At 51.4% G+C, this 21,072-nt stretch overlaps 2 protein-coding genes across 2 annotated transcripts; one reads left to right on the forward strand and one right to left on the reverse strand.

Moving 5' to 3' along the window:
• Positions 1–1,656: 1,656 nt before the first annotated feature.
• Positions 1,657–16,014, reverse strand: CCT7 (chaperonin containing TCP1 subunit 7). Its single transcript, XM_068943829.1, has 12 exons — positions 15,891–16,014; positions 13,923–14,076; positions 12,285–12,391; positions 11,709–11,834; positions 10,701–10,753; positions 9,460–9,631; positions 7,665–7,829; positions 6,112–6,300; positions 5,369–5,466; positions 4,560–4,692; positions 3,194–3,400; positions 1,657–2,290 (listed from the first exon to the last, which is right to left on the reverse strand). Exons 1-12 carry the CDS (start codon positions 15,894–15,896, stop codon positions 2,066–2,068), a joined length of 1,635 nt encoding a protein of 544 aa, XP_068799930.1. The 5' UTR covers positions 15,897–16,014; the 3' UTR covers positions 1,657–2,065.
• A 198-nt stretch (positions 16,015–16,212) lies between these two features.
• PRADC1 (protease associated domain containing 1) lies at positions 16,213–20,999 on the forward strand. Its single transcript, XM_068943832.1, has 5 exons — positions 16,213–16,304; positions 18,413–18,513; positions 19,133–19,242; positions 19,647–19,814; positions 20,400–20,999. Exons 1-5 carry the CDS (start codon positions 16,250–16,252, stop codon positions 20,518–20,520), a joined length of 555 nt encoding a protein of 184 aa, XP_068799933.1. The 5' UTR covers positions 16,213–16,249; the 3' UTR covers positions 20,521–20,999.
• The last annotated feature ends 73 nt before the right edge of the window (positions 21,000–21,072 follow it).

Below are 21,072 nucleotides of genomic sequence, written 5' to 3' on the forward strand. Positions count from 1 at the left end.
CCCAGCCCGGCTCCGCACCCCACTTTGGCGAGCGTTTGGCAGCTCCTCGCTGAAAAACACTGCAGGAAAGCTCAGAAGGGCTGGCGAGGGAGAAAGAGTTTCAAACCCAAAGTCAGCTGAGAGAGATGCAATTTGCCAGCGGCAGGAGCTGAAAGAGCTGACCTCCTCGCTAAGTGTCACCGGGAATTATGCTAAGGACGCAACAGCTGGATGTAGGTCAGTAGCTGCGGAGGCTCAGTCTCCAGGAGCAACTGGGGCTAGCACCGCACGCCAAGGCCAAGGCGAGCTCCCAGGGCTGCAGGCACCTCCTGTCCTGCAACGCTGGCGACGGAGCAACCTCAAACCCCCCGGAGCACCCTTCCACCAAGACGAGGTCAGTCCAGGGACACCTCATTCCTGTAGGAGGTATCCACGATGCTGGGGGAGGAGGAAGCGCTCACTCGCGGTGGGCCTTCCAAAGCTCTGCAAACCAGGCAGCAACACACACTTCGGTGCGATTCAGTGAAGATGGAGACACCTGATTTCTGTCCTTGCTTTACAGGAGTGCCAGGCTGCAAACTTCCCCTCCCTCAGCACCCACGGCAAGCATCCAAGTGCATCCTCTCAGCCCTTTTCCACACCTCGGGACAGGAAGCGTGCATGCCACCCACACCGTGCCACCTGCTCCAGCAGCAACTGGGGCTGATGTGCCCTGAAACGGCTTCCTCCAGAGCACGTCTGCCCCCTTGCTCGGGGAGGGGGATCATCTGCGCTGCATCAGCAGATCCCCGTCCTCCGAGATGCAAGCTGAGCCCCCCACAATTCCTATTTTTATCCCTCCTAGGCTAGGAGAGTTGATGCATTTTATCTTGGCAGCATTTGTATTTAAATGCCATGACTAAGAAATCCCAGTATGATTTTGCATGAAAGCTGTAGCTTTCTCCATTTTCCAGTATAGCCACTCGCACGCTGCCAAACGCCCTTCATACGAGATGAATGGCCACAAGAGTCGTGTAAGGGAAGCACCGGACGCCACTACGCCTGCAGCAGAGGGCTCTTATGGGCCTTTGTATGGCAGTACTTCACAAGCAGAGCAGAAGTAACCCATTTTGTAGTGTAACGGGCCATCAACTTGCCTAATTAAATGAGATCTCAAAGGGCTGATACCAGATAGATAGGTATTTTTTCCCCACTCTCCTCCAACAACAGTCTCGTAGCTTACCAGTCCCACCTCCAGAGCCAGCTACCCAGTCGTAGAGCCCCTCAGTCTCCTCATGTTCCCCAAGAGAAGTTTTCCACCAGAGAAGCCTCCGGCCCCAAGCGCAAGGATCTATTACTGAGGCCCCACCGGCCCCACGTATCCCCTCCGTTACCTGAGCCAAGGTCAGAGATACCAGACAGTCCCCACCAGCACATCTGCTGCACCACATCAGCAACTTCGAGCAAGTTTAAAAAAAGAAAGTCACTGAGCAACAGCAAACAGCTCCCAGAGATATTAACAAGCACAGAGGTGATCTGTCCTGGAAGCACAAGAAGCTTGGGTATGCTATGAGTCAGTCCCACTTCCCAGTGCGGAGCTGCTTTTAAAGGAGCAAAGAACATTAAGAAGTATTTCCAGCCATGACCCGATCATGCCTGCAGAAGGGAAGCCAGCAGCAGAGAACACAGAACAGCCCCTTTGCCACTGAAACACTGTATCCTTTTATTGTGTTTGAGCCTGGGTTCAAAATCCCCAGGAGAAAAAGAAAATTTATAAATACAACCAAACCCCGCGCACGCTTCCTGCACTATCTGCCGGTGTTGAAGACGGCTCCGTTCAGTGTAGCTTCCGAGAGGAAGGACAAGAGACGAGCCTCAGGGGATCAGTGCTGTGTAGAAAACGTTGGGACAGGGCATATCACAGGAGGTTCCTGCTACTGATGCCAAGACTTGATTCTAATTAAACAAGGCCCGTGGTTGCCCGTAAGCCCTCAAACGACCATATGGTAAATAGCCTGTTAATTAAGCTAGAAATCAATTCTTTTCCAATTTGCACAATGGAGGAGAGCACCGGCCCCTGTCCCTACAGGGACACAGGCGCCGGGTCTCAGTGGTTGTGGGGCCTGCCTCGTCCCCTGCCCCGTCCGCCAGGCGGAGCGTCCACCGTGGAACGGGGATTCTTGATGGTTTCGTCTACAGACACAATGAGGCAGGCGGCCTCGGAGGCTGCCGTCAGCGCGTTGATGCGCACGATGGCTGGCTCCCACACGCAGGCCTCAAAGTTATCAGCGATGTCCTCGTTGTTCACGTCCACACCGTACCACATACCTCCCTAGCAGAAGAGAGGACAGAAGATGTTCTAGTTAGAGGGCACAACAGGACCTCGGGGCCCAGCACGCTAGGAAGCAAGGCCATGCAAACACACCGGGAGAAGCAAAGACTGGACCCTAGTGTATTTGTAGGAAGAATATTTGAGGGGAACAAAAAGAAACTTCAGCTGTCTGCAAACAGCACCATCCAAGCCGTGCAAAATAGGGGGTTAGCTCCATTTTACAAAGAAGCTGAAGAAAGCTTGAAGACCCACTTCCACCTCACTGTTGTCTCCTTCTCTTATCCAAAGCTGCATGGTTTCGTGGCCCAAGATACAACACTCATGCCAGAGCATCCCCAGCAAAGTCGCAGGGCCAACATTGCTTACACTATCATCTGCAAGGTGAAACGTGGCAAGCCCCAGCCCGTGATGCTGCAGCCGCTTCTGACAGAAGGGCTAACCTAGGGGTTACACCCTGCTCTCCTGCTAACTGCCTTAATGAGGACTTGGTGTGCATACACACACTTCACACCACCTGAAGTGATCACAAGCAATCAGGAGCTTCAGTTTGCAGCTCATCTGAAAGACACATGGCTCAGCCAACTTCTATACTCTAATTACTTTAATGTTTAATATAGAAGCCTCCCTCCTGACAAATGATGCATTTTTAAAAAGCAAATCAAAAACTCCAGCTCTAAAAAAAAAGTCATCCGACAGCTGTGATCAAAGGGAAAGCAACCATTTCTCTTTTTAGAAACCTGCAGCAAGCCTGCACTGGATCTGAAAACAAAATATGGCATTTAATCAAAGAGAACACAAGCCTAACACGGGTACAGCTGAATTATATACCACGTCCATAAGGCTCCAAAATTACAGGCTATGAGTTCACCATAACAGCCCTCTGCCCAAAAGCCAGCCACCTACCTGTGCGTGCTTGGCTCGGAGCTTGTTCAGTATGTTGGTGGCATCGAAGCCAGCATTATCACATAGCTGGCGGGGAATGATCTCAAGGGCTTTAGCGTAAGCACCTATCAGCAGCTGCTGCTTGCCTGGAATGGTCCTGGAATAGTCCCGGAGGTATTTGGAAAGCTCCATCTCTATCGCACCACCGCCAGCAACAACCGAGTCGTTCTGAAAGACAAGGGGAAAAAACAGGCTATTAGCTCTCCCCACACAGCCGTTCCGCTGGTATTGGCAAAGGGGGAGAGCAGGGAGGCTTCCTGTCCCAGGAGCTTTTACGGATTTGGGTGTTGCAGATGTTTTGGGACCAGGAGAGTCTGCAGCACAGGCTGCTGCCCTCACTAGGACGGCCTGCCAGCTTTGCTGGGAGTTTCAGAAGCAGGCCAGGAACCTCAAGTAGCCTCTTAGCTCTTCTGGGCTGCGTGCAAGATGGAGAAAGCAGTGGTTTGGGAACGTTGTATCAGGCAAGGGATGGCAGTCCACAGCCTCCCTAGTGCTGAACAGATTTCCTTTGCTTCCAGAAAGCATCCAAAACTGGAGATATTTGCAGCACCACTTAGCAGCCAAGTTCTGTTACCAGCTATTTTTTCCTCCTTATTTGCTTCAGTAGAGAGATCAGGATGTTCTTACTAAAAGCAAAACAGTTCCTCCAAAGCGGGAGGGGAAAAAAAAAAAAAATCCTGACATGCTTCTTCCCATCCCCTCTAGGCACTCAGCCACAAAGCTCCGTTTACCATGAAATGCCACATTAACACATTATTATGCCTAACCCCAAAATGCCCACAGTTGCACAGCATACAGTACACAAGACCAGCAACTCCACAAGCCTAACAGACAGTCACACGTGATTAGAGCTCCCTCTGTGCTCCCTGCCTACCCTCAACAGCAGGGGATAGTTACCAACACTTACCTCTTGGAGAGCGCATCAAGAGAGGGAGCAAGCAGCTTCCTGGGTGCACACAAGGGTGAGAGGAGCTGACATGCACACGAGAATAATTTTGTTATCCATAACTACTGAAGATCTAACTTTGCACACCCAAAAGATACTGCTACCCTTTAGGATGAAGGTGTTTACAGCACACACCACAACCTAGCAAGTTCACAGTGGTTACGACTGTGCTAAAGACACCAGGCATGTCTGGAGAGCAGCTGCCTTTACAGAGAAAAACACCGCTTTGGCCAAGGAAAAGCGCCTGCATTTATCAGTTGGACACCACCCTCCCGCACACTCCACTCTACAGGCTGAGAAGCCATGGTGTCTCCAGGAGAGAACTCAGCCAGACACTCACGTGCAATACGGCCAGGCAATAATATCTCCAGCAGTCCTTACCTTGATTGCTCTCCTGACTATCATGATGGCATCATGCAGGGAGCGTTCCGTCTCCTCCATGAACTGCTCTGCACCCCCTCGCAGGATTATCGTGCAAGTCTTCGCCTTTGGGCAGCCCGTGAAGAAGTTGTACCTGCCAACGGCACAACACAACAAGGGTCAAGGTGACTGAGAGGTCATGCTGCTTCTGAACATGCTTTGCAGCAAACAGTATGGGTACAGAGAGATTCTTTTCAAACTAGATGAAGTAACGCAGCTGTTTCATCCTGTACGGTGACTCTATGAGATCTTAAGTCAAGAAGGAGCTCAGTCAGGCAATGTACAAGTAAAATACAAGTTGACCCAGGAAAAGCCAATCTCCTTCTGCTGATAAGGCTTTACACTAAACCAGCGCTCTCTTTTTCACTTAGCAGGAACACAGCAGATGTTAGGAGATAGCCCCAAAGAGGACTGCTTTTCCAGCAACAGGGAAGAACCTCCAGCTTCATTTGCACTGATAAAGTTTCACTGTGAGATATTAGACACAATCGACCCCAAAAAGTGTTGCTTTTAAGTCATGAATGCCACGTGTTATACAAGTCACTGTGGAATAAATGTATTAAAAAGCGCACAAGAGGTAAGATTTGGGTGAAATCTTGCTTCTGCTTACAAACATAGAGGGCACAGGAGTAATACTGCAGTCTTGTACAAGCCATCACCTTGAAACGCTCAAGCCTGCTAAGCACTTAGATCCTAACTTTCTAGCAGGTGACCTTTCAAACTAACTGTGCTTACACAGGACTGAAGGTTCACAGCTACAGCATGTTTACCTATCTCCTCCAATCTGAGTCTCCTCAAACACTTCACATCGGCCCAGCACATCATCCGACAGGGCATTGACACTAGTCTGAATGGAACCGCCACAGGCCTGCACAGAAAGAAGATAAAACGGAGCGTTACTGACACCGACAAACAAGACAAAGCAGGCTCCCATTCTGCAGAGATGGCCCAGCCTTTTAGCTGATGCCAAACCACACTGCAGGCCAGATTCTGGGGAGAAAAAGAAGAGGAAAAAAAAAGAAAAAATTTGTACTTTCCTCCCATCTCAGGCATCTAGGTAGGCTAGCAATATCAGAAATAATCCTCAGAGCAAAGTAGGATTACACCTCTAAGTGCTGACTCACTGCTCTAGAGTCCAGTGGCTACACAAAAAAAGCTTTCAAAAAAAAATCATCTGAGACAGAACAGGGAAGAACTAGGGAACATACACCAACGGAATGTACAGCCCCTTAATATATTACAACCCTGGAGAGCCATAAAAGCAGCACAGATGCAAGTAGACTTCGATGCCTCATTCTATCAAGGAATGGCTTTGTCAGTACGTCAACTCAGTAAGAGCATTGCCAAAAAAAAGAAAGCAATTTCACATTTTCACATTTTATGAAATTTTACATTTACATAAGGAACTGTGTGTTCAGTCACTGACTGCTGTCCTGTTTTGGGAATGATCTGACTAGTCTAGTACTATTAAAGACTAATCTAGAAATCTTTGTTCAAGAACAAAGCAGCTCACCATCATAGTTCTCTTGAGATCTTCTTCCGGGACACGGCCAGCGCAAAACATGTCTCTATCTGCAAAGTACTGAGTAGCCACATCACCAATAGGAAGTTTGGACAGGACAACTTTGGCTCCCGACTTGTGGATTTTGTCTAGCTTGTCATATAAGATGTTCCATTCAGCATCCACAATGGCCTGGTAATCCTAGCAAGGCCGAGAGAGAGACATACTCACGTTACAAAGGATTGCAAATGCCATGCCATAGCGCCTGCAAAGGGACAGCTCTTCCAAAACAAAGGCAGCAGTGATGTTGGCAGACAACTGCTGCCAGTACTCATAGCCAATTCTAGGTCACTATCTTATCATGAAGAACCAAGCCTGTTAAAATGCTTCCAGCAGCAACACTGAGTGGATAAAGGGGCTACATGAACCGACAGAAAGGCAGCGATAGCTCAGAAGGGAGATAACAGGAGAACGAAAAAGTGATTACACTGACGACTGAGAGGATTTCACTGAAATAACGCACGGATGCTGGGGTGGAGGAACTTCACAAAGGAAAAAACAAAGATACCAAGTGATCTCATGCTTTTCCAGCGTGCCGAAGCCCAATAAGCCACGCACGCAAGCCAGCTGTATGCTAGCTGCCAGTGACAGACAGCCACAGCTGCCTGGGACAGCTTTGTGTAGCTTTGCTGTGTGCTACTGAATTAACTACGACAGGAAAGACCATCATGTTCACCAAGGCAGAGTAGAGAACTTTCTATAAACACCTGGAGATCTCTAGGCACCACAGTTACTGCCAGAGCCAAACACAGGCAGAACTGTGGCACTGTGGGAATTTTACATTCTCTTCCCTGATGCCAAATTAGGGTTTTGGGCAGCTTCTCAAGAGGGTGGTAGAGAGTCACCGCAATTTCAGAAAGGCATTTTAACAAGATGAAAGGAGAACTAGTGTCTGAATGACCACTTGTTTGCTTAAATAAGCACAGGACTTATTTTCTCAGCATTTAAAGCACTAGATAGTAAGATTTTCCTGGGAGGCTGCTTACTGGGCATAAAGAAGTCACCACTTGACCGTCACCACTGCTGACAATTTATCACGGCACGATGACAGTGCAGAACCGTGCCTTAAACCCGCTTCACCTGCTCTGTAATTCCAAGTCGGTCACACTCTTCCCTCAGCCTAGGCAGTATAACCCAGCAGGTATTATCAGAAGGGAAGGATATGCATACGGGCAATCGGCAGACGGCTGACTCCCTGGTAACATTTATTCCCCCGGCTCTCAAGCAGCCATCATGTCTTGCGGGCACGGGGAAGCGGGACAGGCACAGCACCAGGTCACCACTAAGACACCACTGAAGACTGACAACCAACAGAGGGCAAGGAGGATTCCAGCCAAGGGCAGGTTATTACCCCAGAAGTATGTAACCAGCTCTCTAAGCTATTATAAGAGAAACCCTACAAACAGCAGGATATATTTCCTTCCAGTACAGGTCTCAGAGACTGTCAACAAGCAGCACATTAGACAAGCTGCCATTTTAGCTCCGAGCTCCCTTCCGGCTCTCACCTCCACCGTGTTTACTCTGACTTCGGCGTTGTCCTTCTCAGCTTTGAGCTCCAGCTCCACGTTCAGCAGGGCAATCTTGGGAGACTGGTACTTCTTGGGTTGCATTTCAAACCCAGCATAAGAGAACGTCTTCTTAAAGGCGACTCCAGCCACCAACTGAGAATCCTTGAAAACAGGGATTTGCATTAAGCTTAGCCACCCCAGGTTTCTTCAACAGAGCTGAGAACTCCCACAGGAGACTCCCTGGTTCAGAGTCCTCATTTACAAAGACTGTGCTATTTACTTACCAACAGCTGTCTCCTTTGATTAACCCACTTTTGAAGAAAATAAGTAGCAAATATTTTCTTTCCTCTGCTCACAAAACCAGCCTCAATCATTTCCTTCCTACCCCTCAAAATACTGCAGTGCAAGATGCTATACACAATCTCAAGATCAAGGGATGAAACAATCTGTTCTCTCTGATGTCTTTCCCACGTCTGCCCTTTGAAGATGGATACTTCTACTCATCGACAGCCCCAAATTTGTTTTTTTGTTGCCCTGGTTTGCTTTACAGACTCCATCACCATCCCTTGGAGTCTTTTGCAGCAGAACTGCTGTGCTCAACACTGCCCTCTAACGTGAACTTCTTGACTTTGCAGCTGGGAGAAAAACCTGCAGCCGAATTTCCTTCCCCACCAGCAAGGAACCATCCACTGCAGGCTCAGCTCTGCCAGGCCAGCTAAGCCCAGAGGAGTACCTGTAATTTTACCCTCCTCAGCTAGGAAGGGCACAGATTTTCTGTACTCTAGCTGACAGGTCGAGACGACCCTGGATCTATCAGAAGCCAGCCCTGAAAAGCAGGGCACTAAATTATTTACCCCATCCTGATAACGCCCTCCAAGGAGGCCTTATAGACAAACTCTCACGTAACTGCTGAAGGCTGAACACAAGGACAAAACCGCAAGGAGAACAGCTTTTCATCTGTGAGGGGAGACACCTCCCTCCACAAGGGACCAATTCCTGCAAGCCTCAGAATACCAAAAGGCCCAGACTCCACAAAAACAGATGCAGAAACATTCGTAATTCACTAAATCAGTTGTCTGGGCAAGATAATGGCATAATTACAATGTCTCTTCTCAATGAAAAATGCTTGTCTGAAGTGTTTACAGAGAGTAACAGTCACAGAATAATAATTCCGTGAGATGCTATGGCAGGACTTGCTCCTTTAGGAGAAACATGCCAAGCAATCAGCCAAACCTATGCAGGATATAGGCAAGAGAGAAGGGACACACCAGCTCTCCCACAGCCCAAGAGCAACATCCTACCAAACACCTGCAGGTGGTCCTCCATATGACAGGTATTCCAGTACTCTGGCAATAAATCACATAGTCCATCTATCCTGCCCGCCACCTTAACTCCTTCAAAACATGTTCTCTGCAGTTTTCCCAGCCCAGTGCTCACGTGTAAGACAGGGACTATATAGTTTTGGTTGCAGAAGTAACAAAGACTTCCCACCAACCAATACCAAACATTGTTTCACTATTTACAGAAATATAAATTGGAGTGGATGTTGTTACTGATGCAACTTCCAAGGGCAGAGATAGGGTGTACGTGGCTCAAAAAGAGATTCCCCCATCTGTAACAGAGAAAAATCCACTCCTACCCACTTCCTCCTCTTGTCAACAGCTTTGTTTTGCCTTGGTAATTTCCTAACAAACATTATCAAGTTGGGCTGCATTTTTGCTAGGGTCAACCCACCAAAGCAGCTACAATCATTTTCTCCTATCCCTTCAAGACAGACTCCAATGAAACTTACTTCCAGAGCACCTCCTTGCACCTTCTTTATTCCAATCATTTTGAGTTGTAACAAGTCATCTAACATCATGACAGCATCTACAACCATCTTGGAAAAAAACTCCTTGCTCTGGGATATCAGCTTGGAGCTCAGGGCTGTGGCCGCACACTTCTCCAGCAGGCTTCTCTGCTCACTGCAAGAGGAGAGGGGGGAAAGAAAAAACAAATGTCTTGCTCACACATCAATTCTTCCTGTTAGCTCATAAAACAGTGTGTACAGTACGATTAACCCACTCTCTGATGGAGTCAAAGATCAGTTCCATTCTACCAGTGGGGAAAGCAAGGCATGCACAAGTCAAAATTCAGACTTTCAGAGCAAATTTCCCCATTTTAGAGTCTGAACATCAGACTAGCACTGACCAGGTTGGTTGGCTTTTACACACCGCAGGCCTGACCAACACAACAAGGCTCAGCATCCACATGAGATATTTCCAAAGAAGTTTCCAAATCCCTCTAAAGGCAGCACATTCTCTGCAATGTTAACCTCGGTAACGTATGTCATGACATGAGAACAAGAGGACAGCCCGGAGACCTGGATCCCACTCCCAGGCTCTACCACCCAAGTCACGGCCCTGGTTACTGTTACCACGGGAACTACTGTATTTTGCTTTGCCAAACAGTACAAAAGACAAATCATTTTGGTTTATTTGGGACTTCCACGTGGTTCAACTTGGAAGTTTTACTGGAAACATTAGTAGGGTCAGACAAAGACGACAAGAACTTAAAATGCAGGGAGAAAGACTCTGGTATTCCCACCTCACTCCAATAGAGGAGTTCATTACTGTTACTAACTATCTAACTTCACGTACTCAACTGAAAAACTATACAGTGACCTGATTTCCTGATCTGATTTTCAGAGAAGTGCCAAGTACATAACACCATCACTGATTTCAGCAGAAGCTGCAAGTTTCCACCACCACTGGAAAAAAAAGAAATCAGGCTGCTTATTTCAGTACCTCGTTTCCTCCATGTGCATTGGCAAACACTGGCCTACACATTTCACTACAGCGGCAGCCAAAGTAAGAACACAGTATCGTCCCAGGAGGAGCAAGAGACTCCAAAAGCCAAAGGAAAACCCTGGTGTGGGGCCACAGCTGCTCTCCCAACCTCGAGACCTCGGCCAGAGCTACGTTACATTCACACCGAATAAACGCCCATCTCTAAAACCAGGCCATCTAGCCAGGGACTCAGATGGGAACTTACTCTTTATCTTCCTTCTTCACTGCAACAGCGATGTCTTTGATCTTGTTTACAGCCTGTCAAAACACAAGCCAGCAGCCGGATTGATGACTCATGTTTTTAAACTGACCACATCTCCAACTTTTCATTTTGCATTTTATGTTATCTTTTATTTCCAACTTCAATGTAACTGAAGCTTCAAGCATTTAAGCTATTCCACTGCTTCTAGCACAGTAATTGCAAAAAATGCCTCAATGAGCATGCAAGATTCAGAAGGCGGCTCAAAACCCCTCTGCTGCTTTCTGCAGAGATCTGGGGGGACCAGATCTACAAACACGCAAGATAACCAGAAGCGGCTAGTATAGTCCAGGCACATTTACATGCAACTGCAGCCCCCATTAAAGCAAAAATCCCACAGACTGCAACTGATGCAACGTCTTCTCATCCACATAGCGCTACGTTAAGAGGATTCTTCTTTTTCATACCATAAAAGTAAGTATTTTAACAATCTCTGATGGGATTCTGAAAAGTTGCCTTAAACAGTTAAGAGCCTTCTCACCCAGGTCTCTCATGTGCAGTCAGGCATTACGATCAAGCCTAAGAAAAAGGCTATTAAGGGAGTTAACCTCCAGAAGAGATTCCAGCTTAATGGGACTGATGTACTTGAGGAGACATAAGATTTACCACGGAGTAACAGAAATCAGTCAAACAGGAAATGAGTTTTCCCACTTATTCATTCTTCCTTGGAGAAAAACAGAAAAAGCAATAGCCCTCAGGAGGTACTCGCTAATAATAACAGCTCGCTGAACACCAAAGCGGCCAGCTGATGTCTGCAGGAGAACATCATGAGATTGTCACTGCCACCCCTTCCCTCCCACCCAACTTCACAAGTTATTTTCCTGGAAGTAACGCTATTTTTTCCTCTGCTGGTACAGAGCCGCTCTCCCCAGACATTCTCACTGAGCCCAATACTCCCCTCAACTCCAAAAGGCCAGCAGAGCCCTCCCTCATCTACAAGCAGCATTTCCTTACCAGCTGTGTTGCTGTGCGGAAGGCACGGATGATGATTTGAGGATGGAGGCCTTCCTCCACATAGGGCTTCACTTGTTTCAGGAACTCAGCAGCAAGCAGAGTTACGGACGTGGTGCCATCACCAACCTGCACAGACATGAAATACTTTGCCTCACCGCTACACTGCAAAGGTGCTGCGATAACAGCTTCAAAAACACGCAAGAGCTTCCAAAGGAAATCAGATTTCATGAGTTTCTCTGCTCACAGATTTACAACTGCATCCTTTAGTGCTTAAGAAATCATGAGGTTCATACTACATCCCTTTCGAAGGGGCAGTAAAGTCTCTTTTCCCAGTCACTTACATTCATGAAACGTGAACTTCAGAACTTCCCAATCCCTTTATCAAATCTAGCTGAAACAGCTTAAAAGATTTTGAAGTTCACAAAGAAGTGAAAGCACTAAAAAAGAAATCAAGCTAAACGCAGGCACTCCACTGAGCCCCCCCTGCCCCATTAGCACGGGGTGCACACCACCACTGATGGGAGAAAGCTGCTGCTGCATTTTACGCTTCTGAGTGTAGCAAGGTTACCCTCCTACCTCCGCATCTTGAGATTTCGCAATGTCCACTAACGTCTTCGCAGCCGGATGGACAACATCAAGGAGCTTCAGTATGGTGGCACCATCATTAGATATAGTGGCTTTGCCTACAGTTCATTTAGAAAAGGAAGTCAAGCTCAACTGCTCTGAATAAAGCCTTAACCACTAGAAAAAGGGCAACTGCAGCATGCAAGGAAGTTCTCTAGGCTTCAGCAAGATTTTAAGGAACGCAACAGTAATTTCAGACCAGAGAGCCTAACTGTGCTTCACTGTTTTGCCTTCCAGGTCAAGTGGAGCCCCAAGCTTTTATCGGGGTAGAACATTTTCCTGATTGAGCCCTGATCCAGCAACCCCATGTGAATTTTGTCACGCTTCAACAATCACAGGCTCTCATCCCAAACTGCCACTTAGAAGTCTTATCCTCTTCAGCCAAACTAATGTTTTCCCTATGTGATTTGGAACGTGATCACTGCAATACTTCAATACATTCCTACATCCAGGAAGATAAAAACTACTAGTCAGCTGAAAAGGAAAGTAAGGAGCCAGCTCCGTGGAGAGGGGGAGCCCAGAACAGCTGTTTTACAGCAGGTCTCTAAGGAGGAACTTCCAATGCATATTAACAGTGTCTTTTTACTCCACATTTGGAGCAGATAAAGTGAAGTCTGTCTAAGTACAGAACTACTCATATCAGTTAACAGGAGCTTTACATTCATCCCCTCTCATTTCTCAATAGCCTCCCCATGCAGATTAAAAATTATATGTATATATATACACATCTCTCTCAGATATTCTAGTCTGACACATGACTGAAAAGTGCTAGAAATCAACAGAATTAGTTATTAAGCTAAAATAAAACTTCAGTGATCCTTTTTAAAACAAATAACTGCTTTTACAGATAGGACCTGTAATACAAGGACAATTCACACAAGAATAAAAAAAAGTGCAAGGAATAGATTAGCGTGGCAACTTAACACAATTCTTCTCAGAGGGGGCTGGGAGCCATCCCCAATTCACCCAAACATCAACCCTAGTAACCCCCATCCACCCCACACTCAGTCATACCAAGAGCTGAGTAACTCTACATGTGTCACGAGCCTCATCTTAAAACAAACCTAGAAAGAGAGGGTCAGGGGTACCCAAAGACTAGCTTCAAAACACACCATTCCTCCTTTCTGGCATGGACTTCTGCCCGTCTAGTCATGCTAACCCTAGATCTATCTAGTACCACAAGAAAGAATTCAGCTACCTTAACTCAGTCTAGTAGGTAACTACCAGGTAGTTTCCTCAAGTAAATCTGTCAATTATTTTTCTTCACCAGCTGCGGCTGGGATCTAGGTTTCAAACTGAACATTGATGCAGAAACTGAACCTCTGTATTATGAGAGTTGAGAATAGCAAGCGGCAACGAAGCTGAAGTCTGTATATATGCAAATACTGTTTTAATTAATATGAAGGTATGAATCAAATTTCACTGCAGAATTCCCATGAACAGTACAACATCCAAGTCCGTTTGTTTGCATTCTGCATGCTCTAGCCCCTGGCTGCAAAAAAACACGTGCCAGCAGTGTGCGTTACACTTGGAGATTATTTCCGAGTCACGTTTCTACATAGCCGTGAAAAGCTGTCACCCAGCGCTTACCTCTGTCATCCACAATGAGCTTGTCCATGCCCCTGGGTCCTAGGGTAGTGCGCACAGCTTCTGCGATAACCTGGCAGGCATTGATGTTACTGACGAGCTGGGGGATCCCCTGTGAGGTGTCCGTGCCCTCCTTCAGCAGGATAACGGGTGTTGGCTGAAGAGACAAACCACAGCAGAGCTGTAACTCCAATCTCAGACAGCCCAGTGCTAACTCTGCAGGCAGCCCAGCAAGTTATCGCTGCTCAAAAAGGTATTTTTCCCCTATGCAAGAAACTAGCTGCACAACAGCTCTCTCACTCCCAAGACCAAAAACTGCAGTTCCCTCAAAGGCCTGGTGGCAAAAATAAAACAAAAAAAATCCCAATCCCTAAGCATCTTGCTTTACTGAGCTTATTGACCCGCCTAGAGCTTCAAAGTAAGACTGTGACTACAAAAAAACCTGAGAGAGAGAAGGCCACAAACTGCCACTGTTACACAAAGCAATTCCTCTAAAAGTTTACTTCCACGTTCTCAAGCATTCCGTGTTTGTTTGAAGTTTTATCTTGACTGAACTCCTGTAGCTTCAAAGAAATGTACTAGAGCACTTTTCCATGAAAGGCTGAAGGTTCAACTTTACCTAGAAAGCATTACGGATGCAGTCAAACCGCTCCAAGGCAAGGTGTCACTTGCTTCTATAAAGTAACTGGAATCTACCCAACTGCTTCTGTTTGTATGCCCTTGGACTGTATTGTAACTGTCCACAAAACAAGCGGGCTTCTTTCCCCATCATATAGCTCAGAGAAGGTCTAATTTCTGTGCTACGCTTGATCTCTACACCATAAGAGACAGTATGTGTAATAATTACTGAGGCAGCAGGGAACTGCACAAGCTACAACCCAGATGAGTTACTTAAGTCTCCTAAGATGTACAGCACAACAGGCGCAAGAGCTCTCAGATCACAGTCCAAGCTACCCCAAGGATGGCAACTGCTGCAACGCACCTCCCTGCTCGCAGAGGAAACAGGGGGGATGAACACAAGTGACTGCACCTGCCTGACAGTAAACTGAACTGGACACAGCTTAGAAATACAAGCAAAGCCTACAAGATTTCAAAGGCCACGGCAAACAGCTCTTTGCTGTGCTCCAAGAGCGCAGCAGCCCTTTTCAGGATTTCTAGGAAACGGACTAAACGTGCCTTAAAGACAAAGCTCAAAATCCACACGAACCAGAAGCTTCTTCGGCGCTCAGTTTTAAAGAGCCATCTGCAGCAGAGAGCAAAACCGTACGATGACCGTTGTGCTAAAGAGCAACAAGACCGGAGCCGAGGGCCTGACGGGCGAGCGGAAGACGGGCGCGAGCACCGCAGCCAGAGCTACCTAAGCCTTGGCAAGCTCCCGAACAGAAATCTAAAGGGAACAGAGTCGATTGCATCCTAGGGAAAATCAGGTTAGAGGCAGACACGCAACCCTCGTGGAGCAGCACCGGCAGGGCACAGGCAGGACTCAGCACGGACCGGGGCAGCACCGGGTCCCTCCACGCCCCGAAGCGGGCTGCCGAGCTCAGGCCCCGACTTGAGGCCCCGGGGCGCCACGTACCGCCCGCTCCGGCCTACAACTCCCAGCATGGGCCGCTCTGAGCCCCGACCCCAGCCCGGTGGGCTCGGCTCCGGGCCCCAGGGCCGGGACACCACCCTTGTACACGCGCCGACAGACTACAGCTCCCGGCCTGCCCCGCGCGCCCCGCTCCCTTTCAGCCGCGGCGCTCGCCGCGCAAAGCCTGATGGGAGCGGTAGTCCCGCGGCAGCCCGGCGGCAACCGCGGGCCACTCACGGGCCCGGCTGGTCCCCTCACAAGACAGCGGCGGGGCCGCCCTCACCGGGGGCTGAACCCGCGCCGGCCCCGTTACTAACCCCCGCCAGCAACGGCCCCCGGGGGCGGAGGAGGCCGCTGCCAGGCAGAGGATGGCGGCGGATGAGGCGGGCGCCACTCACCATCATCTCGGCGGCTCTCCCCCGGCGCAGCCAGGCCCTGCTCCCACAATGCCCCGCGCCCGCCCAGAAGCTTCCCGAGGGCGGGAGGGGAAGAGAGCGTTGCTAGGTAACCGCTTCCGGCCGCACTCCATGGTGAGGCCGTAGACAGAGCCGCCCGAGCGAGGCTCCCTTCCTTCGCGAGAAACCATAGAGAGGCAGCAACGTGCGGCGGCGCGGCGGCCCGCAGCTCACTAGATGGCAGGGGCGGGATTGACGGCGGCGTTGGCCAATGGGCGCGCGCGGCGCGGGGGGGCGCCGCCAATGGGCGCGGCGCGGAGGCGGGGGCGGGGGAGCGGCGCGGCGCGGCGCGGGGCGCAGCCATGCTCCGCCGCTCGCTCTGGCTCTGCCTCTGCCTCTGCTCCTGCCCGGCCCGCGGTGAGTCCGGCCCGCGGTCGCTTCCCCCCGCGCCGCCCGTCCGCCTGCCCTGCGCCCGGGTGCATTTCCCTCTCGGGCACCCTTATCCGGGTGCCTTTCCCCTCCGTGCATCCCGGTCTGGGTGCCTTTCCCCTTGTGCATCCCAATCTGGGTGCATTTCCTCTCCGTGCATCCCGGTCTGGGTGCATTTCCCCTTGTGCATCCCAATCTGGGTGCATTTCCTCTCCGTGCATCCCGGTCTGGGTGCATTTCCCCTTGTGCATCCCAATCTGGGTGCATTTCCCCTCCGTGCATCCCGGTCTGGGTGCCTTTCCCCTTGTGCATCCCAATCTGGGTGCATTTCCTCTCCGTGCATCCCGGTCTGGGTGCCTTTCCCCTTGTGCATCCCAATCTGGGTGCATTTTCCCTCCGTGCATCCCGGTCTGGGTGCATTTCCCTTCCCAGCACCTTCGATCTGGGTGCATTTCCCCCTGGAACACCCCAATCTAGGTGCATTTCCCCTCCATGCATCTCGATCCGGGTGCATTTCCTCTTGATGCACTTCGATCCGGGTGCATTTCTTCTTGATGCACTTCGATCCGGGTGCATTTCCCCTTGGGCATCCTGAACTGGATGCATTTCCCCACTGTGCGTCCCTGTCTCCGTGCATTTCTCCTCCTGGCACCTCCTTCCGGGGGCATTTCCCCTCCATGCATCCAAGTCCGGATGCATTTTCCCCTCCTGACAACTCGATCCAGGTCCATCTTCCCTTGAGGCATCCTAATTTGGATGCATTTCCATTCCATGCATCCCAGTCTGGGTGCATTTCCCCTCCATGCACCCAGGTTCAGGTGCATTTCTCCTCCTGACACCTCGATCCGGGTGCATTTCCCCTCTGTTCTCCCCAGTCCAGGTGCATTTCACCCCTAGCCCCTCCATGATCCGAGTGCATTTTCTCCCTTTCCCCTCCGTGCACCCCGATCCAGGTGCATTTATCCTTGGGACATCCCACACTGGGTGCATTTGCCCTTGAGGCACTTGGGTCCGGGTGCATTTCACCTACCCAGCGCCGTGATCAAATGCACTTCACTCCTGTCCCCTAGGAGATCCGGGTTCATTTCCCCTTTTTGTGCACCCCAGTCTGCATGCATTTCCCCCGTCTCCTCTGTGCACTCCGTTTCTCCTCCCAGCACCTCGATCCGGTATATTTTCCCTTGGGGCACCCCAACCCGGATGCTTTTCCTTGCATGCTCAGGACAGAGCCGCTGGAGGCAGGAAGGCAGCTGGCTCCGGGGTAAGAGGCTGCGGGGAGGCAGCAGAGTCCCCTCGCTCTGCCCTCCGCCAGCAACGCCCCAGCGCCCTTTGCAGGTGTTCGCACGGCCCCGAGGGGCTGCTGGCCCTAAAGCATTCGCTGCCTGGCCCCGACTTTGCATCCTGCCCGAATGTCTCATTTCTTGTGCATCGGCTGCCCAAACAGCGCAGGAGGTCGTGGGCCATCGGCCGAGCTATCCGCCTGCGCGGCGAGGCTTTGCATTTTTTTATCACATAAAATCTTCTTTCCTTATAGAGGGAAATTGAGGCAGGGAGCTGTCTGAATTGCCGGCGGTTTACAGAAGGGGGAAACCCCACGTGAGAGAGGCCCAGGGCGCTGGGTGTCGGGACCAAGCAGTGGTTTAAGATGGGAAAAGGCCCCGGCACGACGCACCCAGCTCCGACAGCAGTGGTTCGGGTCCTCCTCCCGCCGTGGAGCCCGGCACGCAGCCGGCGTTACGCAAGGCTGCAGAGGGAGGTCTCGTGTCGCGCTCGACCCGCAGCAGTGGGCGTTGAGCCGGGTGCCTGGATGAAAGCGTGCCGGGAACTCCCGAAACAATTTCGGTTCCCCGCGGCACTCAGGGCCTTCTGCAGTTCGCAAGCGCTGGTTGTGCAGCAGCTGCAGCCCTGGTGCCAAGGGTCCTTCCCCGGCGCTGCATCTCCGGGCCTGCAAACCGGTGTGAAAATGGGTTAAAAAAAGAGGGTCCCCGGGATGAACCACATCTCAAGGCTGTGACTGCGCGTTCGGCTTGAAATCTCACGGGAGGAGTTTGCCGTTGCCGTTTCTTTGCCTCTCATCTCTCTCCGTGCACGCGCAGGTTTACGCATCCATGAATACTTGTATTTCCAAGTGCTGAGTCCCGGAGACATCCGCTACATCTTCACTGCCACTCCGGCCAAGGATTTTGGGGGAGTGTTTGTAAGTATAAGGACCGGATTTGTCTCGGAGCCCCCCCGTCCCTACATTTCTGCGCTGCGGGGCTGGCTGATGTGAAGCCCTTTACCGAAGTGGAGCTGATTGCACGGGCTTCCTCCGAGAGCTTTGCCCTAGGCAGGAGGCACGCGCCCGTCTCTGCCGTTAGAGGTGCTCCCGTTCGATCTGGGCCATGCGAACGCGTTTCTGCCTCCGCACGCGTTCCCTGGGAGCGTTCGTACGTACGGATGCGTGTCCGCACACGCGTGCGCTCCCGGAGCCCTAAGGGCTCCCCGTCTCCTGCCAAGGGGCTGCCCCAATCCGGGGCAAAGCCCGGGGCTGGGCATCGAGAGCCTCTATCGCCGTTCCCTGCCTCGCACAACTCACCGGATGGTGCCGTGCCGCAGTTTCCCCTCCCCACGGTGATGGGGGCGAGCTATTGAGCGAGGTCTGCGGGTTCCCCTCGGGTGGCTCTGCGGGGTCCCACGGCACATCCCGCGCGGGGACGGGAACAGCAGCTCCCCGGGGGCCCCGAGGACAGGCGCCGCGGGGCTCGCGATGGGAAGCAGCCCCGGCGCCGTGCCGCCGGCCTCCTCGCTCACCCCTGCCTGTCTCTTCCTCGGAGAACACAAGGTACGACCAGATCCACCTGGTCCCGGCGGATCCGCCCGAAGCCTGTGGGGAGCTGAATAATGGGGTCTTCATCCAAGACCAGATCGCCTTGGTGGAGCGGGGGTAGGTCCGGCGCCGCGGGACCTCTTTGGGTGGGGGGCACCCAGGGCAGGAGGGGGCTGCCTGCGGCACGGAGGGTGACGGTGCCACGGTTGTGTTAGCAGCCACGTTTTACCGTCGCCTCCAGCTGCTTCCCCGGGTTGCAAAGCTGTCCCGACAGTCTTTTGGAAAAGAGCCTACGCCAAGCTGGAAAAAGCCTTATTTTGGGGGAGAAAGCAGCCCACCAGCACAGTTTGGGCAGTCCTGTTGCTAAAATCCGGTCTCAAGGATGAAAAGGGCTTGGGGGACGCGCGGTGCCGGGGAGCCAGCCCGCGTCTTGGGCGTCTCCGGGCAAGCTCCGGCACTTGCTGTCTGAGAGGTGCCCGGCTCCCACGTCTGTAGACAACGTTTGTGGCTCTGTGCCCCAGGGGCTGCTCGTTCCTGTCGAAGACGCGCGTGATCCAGGAGCACGGAGGACGGGCGGTGATTATCGCCGATAACGCCTACGATAACGACAGCTTCTATATCGAAATGATCCAGGACAGCACCAGGCGCACAGCGGACATCCCCGCGCTCTTCCTGCTGGGCAGGGACGGGTGGGTATCGTGGCCGAGGGACGTGTCTTCGGGCACGGCGCTGCGGAGGTAGGCGCACGTGGGTTCAGCGGGTTTTAGCCGGCCGGCCGCGAACCTGCTGCGGTGTCCAGGTAGCTGCGTTAGCTCCGTGCGTGCCACAGCTCTCTTAGGAGGCTGGAGGCATCTGGGCTGGCATGAGGCTGGTTCTGAGAGCAGATCTGGTTTGGATGGCCTACCTGCGACCGGCAGGTCTCCGTGCCACCCCGGACGCTGTGCAGCGTTTTCCTGGTGTACATCAGCCTTTCCAAGAGACAGCCTTGCCTTTTGAGATCCAGTTCTGGTCACCCAATGCTCTGATCTTCCCAAGTGTAGAGCATCTCGTGGGAAGGGCCAAGTGACAGCCTTGTCCCCATGAACCAGAGGGGTCCCAGTGAGCCGTGTGTCCTGTCTGGGCTTTGTGAGCCAGATTTTCCATGGATTCAGTCATGCTTAATCCACGGAGTTTCTCCTCGAGTTTATTGGCAGCTTGCGTTAACCCATAACGTTCAGGCTCTGCTCTCCCAGCTCAGGGGCTCACATGCGCCTGTCACCTCTCTGTCCTTCCAGGTACATGATCCGGCGCTCCCTGGAACAGCATGGGCTCCCATGGGCTGTCATCTCCATCCCCGTCAACGTCACCAGCATCCCGACGTATGAAATGATGCAGCCCCCCTGGACCTTCTGGTAGCAGCGGGAGGCCACGGAGCATCGCGGACTTCTCGGTGGATCCCAGGAGCTCGCCCCAGGGACCGGTTTTGAGGAAAGAGCCCCATGCGCTCCCAAAAATCCTGCCGCCAGCCTCGCCGGATCCAGCAGCGGGCAGATCTTCACGCTGCCGCTGGTGTCTGGCCAAATGGCAAATGTCAGCGCCCGCAGCGGGACCTGGACGGTGGCATCGAACAACCTTTGTAGTGACTTTCTGGGAGGGAGGTGATGGCCCAGAGCAGAGAATCAGGCCAGCACTTCCCCGAGAAACATTTTTGTGATGCATACGATGCCAGCAGTAGTTTGTGCTGTCAATTTAGAGCGATGCAGTATTATGTGGACACAGTCTAACGGGGATGGGAGGGAGAGCTAGTTATGGGGTCAGTCTGTACTAGCAGGGCTTGCCCAGCGTCTGTATATTTTTGTCTGAGCTAACAAAGTCTAAAGAGGTTTTAGAGAAAAGGGAATTTCTCTTTCTTCAGTGGATGGGGAATGAAGGGACAAATCTCATCCCCTAACATCTTTCCCAGTAAAC

Source organism: Struthio camelus, chromosome 4 (assembly GCF_040807025.1).
Source record: "Struthio camelus isolate bStrCam1 chromosome 4, bStrCam1.hap1, whole genome shotgun sequence".
Classification (NCBI taxonomy): Eukaryota; Metazoa; Chordata; class Aves; order Struthioniformes; family Struthionidae; genus Struthio; species Struthio camelus.